We start from the raw sequence: 6,000 nt of genomic DNA, 5'->3' as shown, positions 1-6,000 counted from the left end.
GCGGGAAAGTTTGGGGGGCGGGTGCGCCGCGGCCCGGGGGGGGGGGGGGGGCGGGAGCGGCGCGCCCGGGGGCCGGCCGGCTTTGTGTGCGGCGCGGAGGCCGGCGGCGTGGAGGCCGAGGCCGAGGCCCGGAGCTCGCGGGCCGCGCGGCGAGGCCGGCCCGGGGGCGGGCAGGGCGGCGGGGGGCGGTGGCGGCCCCGCGAGGGGCAGCTCGGCGGCGGCGGCGGCGGCGGCGGCCGGCGCGGGCTGGAGGTGGGGGCGAGGGCCGGGCGCCCCCCCCGCGCGCCCCCCGCGCCCCCGCCCCCCCGGCCTGAGCGGGGCGGGCGGAGGAGGGAGCGGCGGCGGCGGCGGCGGCGGCGGCATTGTGCGCGCACCAGCAGCCCGGCCCGGGAGGAGCAGGACGCGCCGGGGCCGCCTCCTCCCGCACGGACCCATGAACCAGCCGGGCGGCGCGGCGGCTCCGCAGGTACGACGGGGGCCGGGGGCATGCACTGCGCGGGGGACCCCGGGGGGCCGCGGCCCGGGGCGCTGCGCCACTTCATTGCAAGATTTGCAAAATGCAAAGTGCCTGGGCACGTTTGAGGGCTTTTTGTGGGCGCAAACGGGAGGGTCGGGGTCTGGCTAGCCCCCCCGGGCGCCGCGGGGTGCGAGGAGGGTGGGAGAGACGAGGGGGTCTCTTCGGACCCCCACCCGGCGCCCTCTTCGGCCCCGGGCTCGGACCGGAGCCCAGAAAACAAAGCGGTGAGAGAACAGAGCAGCCATTTCAGTTTGGACAATTCACATTTTGCAAAAATGCAACCCCTTCCAGCTTTCCCCCCTCCCCTCCAAATTTGCAATTTCCCCCTGACCCCTCAGCGCCCGGGTTCCTGATGGCCCCCCGGGAGGTCTTTCCTCTCTAGCCCCCCATCTTTGCAACAATCTTTTTTTTAGGCCATATTTCCCTTTCTCATTTTTTTTTCTAATTTTTCTTCAAACGGTAGTTTTTTCCCATTAAAACGACGCCACCTAGAGGATACTATTTTGTAAATAAAAAAAGAAATTAAAATTGAAAAGAAATATTTTTTATTTCTTATTTTTTCAAAAGTTTGCACTATAAGGCAGTAGAGGGGAAAGGGATTCTTCTTTTTCCTTTTTGGGGTGAAAATGTTCTCTTTGATCTTTCCAGCAGCTTGAAGACAATTTTTATTTCTGAAGCCAAATCCAGATAATATGTAAATGAAAATTAAGCTGGAATTTGAATGAATTCAGTTTTTGAAGGGATGAAAGCAAAAAGCCTCCTAAAACCGGTTAATTTGGCTGCTCAACTCATTTTAGTTTGAGAAAAAAACTAATTGGAATGAGGAAAGGAGGGAAATTGTTGAGTTTAGGGAAAACTGGGAGAAATTGGCTTTATGAAGCAATTAGAAATTGTACTTCATTGTAATTTGGAACTTGTTTAGCTCAGCGGGCAAAAAAGACTAATTTCACTATTTGGCAATATTTAAATTTTTCTATTTCCAAGAAGGAAGGATTTAAAAGAGAAAATAGACCCTAAAATGTTGGCTTTGGACACACCCAGAAATAGTAGGATTTTTTTTTTCTAAATTTTACATTTATATTTTACTGCATTTAAATCCCAAGGTTCTAAAGAAAAACAGAAACTGGAAAAGTTAGAGTGAAATCTTCATTTTTTCCCCTGCGTTTGTTGGGTTTTGTGTTATTTTGTTTCGTTTTGATGGAATAATTAAGACTGTTTTCTGATTTTGTTTTCTGAAAGGTGTAGGCATTTCTTTTTCTTGTTGTTGTTTTATTCAGAAAATGTCAGAAACCATTTTTGAGCAATATTCAGTGGAAAAAATGTAAATTCATTACATTATACAAATTGAGTAGCCCACAGATTTGTAGGAGAGACCGCCATTAAAATAAGATATGCATAATTAACATTATTATGAAAAAACTAACAGTGGATTCACAGAAGCTCATTTTTTATGACATGTAACTGAATCAGTTGATAAAGACAAGGGTTGAGGAATTCTTGGAGGAAGAAAAATTTCCCTTCTCTGTGCTTGCTCACTCTTCCAATTTGAAAAATTTATTATTAAAAAAAAATCCAGATTGGTCTCAGGCCTCTTTGATTGTGATGTGGGCTTGGTAGTTTATTAACATTCGCTATTTTTTCCACAAATTTGATTACTTTCAAAGGGGAAGAAAAATCCATTAGCCTTGATCATTGGGGGTGTTTGTGATTTTTTTTTAAAACAAATTTTACTGAATTAATAAGAAAGAAGGAACGATAAAAAGGGAAGGACAGAGAGGAGATGAAAATTCTGATTCTCATCCACCTTTACTAGTGGAACACTTACTTTGCAGAAAAAATGGGGTAAAAACACCAATTCAGCTGATTCCAGCATCAAATTTTGATTTTATTTTTGAAGGAAAAAAAAAATCAAAATACAAACAAAAGCCAATCCCAAAGGTACTTGAAAACACATATGCAAACGACATTTGATGTATTTTTGGCCTTAAAATGAATCAAATGAAGGTGAAACAAAAAAAAAAAAAATTTTTTTTTAGAAGACAAATATTGACTGAATTAAAATTTAACAGATGAAAATAGGGTACCCACCCAAAGTTGAAGGGCTATTGGTAATGAATTACTTACTATCTGATTGAACTTGCTGGGATTTTGAACCAAATACAAAAACAAAATTTCTAAATTTTCTGTCTAAAGGGGGGAATATTGTCAGCATTTGCAGGGTGAGATCTTGGGTGGGGAACTGATGGTGGGTTACACGGGGCTGGGACAGGAATCTTTGTGTCACCAGCCACAAGCTGGTCTTCGAAGAAATGGTAGCCCCAGTCCATGGCTTCCCAACCCCGTTTTATAGAAATTCAGATTTCTAAGGGGATATGAATTCTGTGAAATATATTTGACAGTGGCAGAGGTTTGACATTTCCCATCATCACCATTGCATTTCGGAGATTTTATTTTTTTAGTAACAAAATCCTTCAGGGCTGACTGGCCACATTATGACATTATTGGGAATGAACTTTTTTTTTTTTTTAAGTAGCATAATTAAAAATAATTTTTTGCTGGTGAATTATTTAGGCCAATGTCTAGGATAGTCAGAGAATTTATAATTTCCAAAGGCTCTGGTGGCCTCATGAGACAGTAGACCTGAGTTTAGCAAGATAGGAGGGCTGTGCCCTGGGTTGGGGAGGGGTAGGTGGGCACCCCTACTAGGCATCTGAGAAAAAGTGTGGGTTGTAGATAACAGGTTATTTCTGGTGCAAGGAATAAAAATAATTGCAGCGTGTCCCTTTGTGTGCCCTGGCTCTCCTGACACACAACTCAGATTCCTTCATTCCATTCTGCTGAAATTTTGTTGTCTACGTTTTAAAGGGAACTCCTGGCTAGAAATTGAAAATCATTTCTGCTTTGTAGACCTGTTTTTCCCTTTTAAAAAGAAATTGTTTATTCTGATCATGTTTGTTGTAGAGGAAAAAGAGGTGCATGATGGTACTGTTGGAGGCGGGGTCAGTTTTCTTTTGTTTCTATTGGCATCTCTCAGGATTGAGATCTGACCTGGGCCTCTCCTCTCTCACCTCCTATTTTAGATGGAAGTGTGACCAGAAATGGATGTATGAGCTAATTTTTATTAGCCCATGTCTGCTTACCACACTCTCTTATAATATTGGGCAAAAAATCTGGCAAATTGGACTTGAGGGGTGGTAATTTGATGATGGGCTGAGTTATTTTGGTGAAAGATCATTTATACTCTCTTTCACAGTGGAGACTCTTATTACTTAATGTTTTGCTTTTCTGCCTAAGGAGGTTTTTTTTTTCTAATAAGGTTTGAAATTTCAAGGGCCTGCTTTATAGCTTGACTTTGGACCAAGCAAGGAAACAGGGTTTGCTTATACTTGAGCCCTGCACAGTGGTGAACTTGAACAAGGCCTCTTGCTTTTGCAGAAGGAAAGCAACAAAGATGACTGGTCAGTAGAAGGCTGACCTCTCCCCTGGTCCTAGAAAATAAACAGCCAATGGTTTGTTTCATTTGAGAAGCAGAGTTTAAAAACTCCTCCATTGTCAGATACAATTTTACCCCCACCTTTGACTCAGCTCTTGGCATGCTGCTTCCTCTGACCTCAGAACTCTCATGTCTTCTCCTTGGTGTGGTGATAGGGACTTCCTTGCTGTGTTCTACTGGATGTAGAAGCTGACTTTTCATGGTTATGGTGAAATTTGAATTTTTCCACATTCTTGTAATGTTTTGTGTCGGCTATGTCTCCTCTCTGCAGATGTAAAGTGAAGTAGATTTGTGGGTTCACAGGAGTCCTAGCTTTCTTACAGTCTTGCTGTATGACCTTGCACAAATCACTTTTTCCTTCTGAGCCTCAGTTTTTGCATTTGTAAGACGAGAGCTTGGGATCAGAACAACAGCAATAATAAATAGGTTTCATCTCAGATTCTAACTCCAAGTGATTGGCTGTAGCTGCCTGGATCACTGTGTTGAGAAGGATTCTGAGGTCACATCCATAGGCCCATGTTCTGGAGAGTGAGGTGCAGTGGCTGTCACAGAGTGGGCTCTGCACCTCTTATTTACCATACCCAGGCGAGGCTGTGCCACGACCTATTAGTGTGTTGTAAAATCAATTTAGTGGGTCCCAATCAGCATAAAAAATAGAGTAGAATATAGGGGAACAAAAGCCAACAGAGGCACAGCACGGTATTGAAGGTTAAGTGTTGTCTCATGAAACTTTTATTTATACTTGCTGATGTATGTGCATGATAAGAAATGGAATTGCTACTGTGAGTCATGGTGAAAAAAGTTTGAAAGGTGCCGGACTACGTGATCCACCATGATGCGCTGCAATTACACTTTCCCGCTTATACTTTATTTTCTTGTTTATCACCCTAGCTGACTTTCCCCTGAACCCTGTTGAGCGGGTGTCCTGTGCCACATGTTTGCCCCCCGGTTGAGCCTGCCTTAAGGGCCACCTCTGAAGGAGTCTTGGCTGTGTGGCAGGGAGGCCCGCACCCCAGCTAGTTGGCCTTGGATGAGACCTGAAGGACAGGTGCTAGAGTGAAGGCTCATCCTTGCCAGGTGTTCTTGCTGGAAAGGAGATTTTGAGTCCTTCAGAATCCCTGTCCTGGTGGGAGGGAAAGCTGTCACAATTACTTTTATTCATCACTTGCACTTCAGATTGCCAGAAGAATTTTCCTGGAGTTATAGACTTCATGTTTGTGCTGTATTTAAATTTTAATCAGACTCTGTGTGTGTGTGTCTGTATTTGCGTGTGTATGCACTTCCTGAACACTCCAGAATTGCTGTGTTAGTCTCCTCATCTTTTAAATGTCAGACCAGTGCTGTCCAATAGAAACATGATTCTAGCCACAAATGTGAGCCGATATGTAATTTAAAATTTCCTAGTAATTCTTTAAAAGAAGTAAAAAGAAAGGTGAAATTAATTTTAATAACATCCTTTATTCAACCCAATATAGCCACACTCCTGTCATTTCGGTATGTCATTAACATAAAAATTTTCAATGTGATGTTTTACATTTCTTGGGGCGTGTTCTTTTCTGATTCGCCACATTTCATGTGCTCAACAGCCACGTGTGTCTAGTGACTTCTGTATTGGACAGCATAGGGTCAGACCAGTGTTCCAACTTGTTACTGGGTAGCCTTAGAAAGTTAGTGACCTGCCTTTCAGAGCTCTTGGTTTGGTTGATGGGACTTCCTTCCTGAGTCCTATCTGCTTGGAGGCATTTCAGCTGGTAGTGGTGATGAGCTCCATCCATTTAGCCTCTTCTGGCTAACATGGTTCGCACCTCCCTTTTATTTGTCCCAAAGCAGTTTTCCGCCACGGTTTGGCCAGAATGCTATAGTTAAAAATGACAGACGATGGCTGGGAACTCCAGCACCTGTGCCCTTGAAGTTGAAAGGTGCAGTCGGCCGTTGTAGGAGGTGGGTTTTAAATAAAGTATGGCTTGCCCTGGCCGGTTTGGCTCAGCGG

General features: G+C 44.4%; 1 protein-coding gene across 2 annotated transcripts in view; it reads left to right on the top strand.

The window, feature by feature from the left end:
• The first annotated feature begins 390 nt into the window (after positions 1-390).
• Positions 391-6,000, top strand: part of ZNF618 (zinc finger protein 618) — a 163,000-nt gene continuing 157,390 nt past the window's right edge. Inside the window, exon 1 of one of the 2 annotated variants that reach the window (XM_036261081.1) lies at positions 391-466. In XM_036261081.1, the coding sequence (XP_036116974.1) occupies positions 434-466 (33 nt within the window). In that variant the 5' untranslated portion in view covers positions 391-433. The remainder of the gene's footprint in view (positions 467-6,000) is intronic. The other variant, XM_036261080.1, reaches the window with a different exon arrangement.

The sequence above is a fragment of the Molossus molossus genome, unplaced genomic scaffold (assembly GCF_014108415.1).
Source record: "Molossus molossus isolate mMolMol1 unplaced genomic scaffold, mMolMol1.p scaffold_m16_p_14, whole genome shotgun sequence".
Lineage (NCBI taxonomy): Eukaryota > Metazoa > Chordata > Mammalia > Chiroptera > Molossidae > Molossus > Molossus molossus.
Note: the sequence above shows the minus strand (reverse complement) of the source record. Positions and strands in the feature narration are given on the sequence as shown.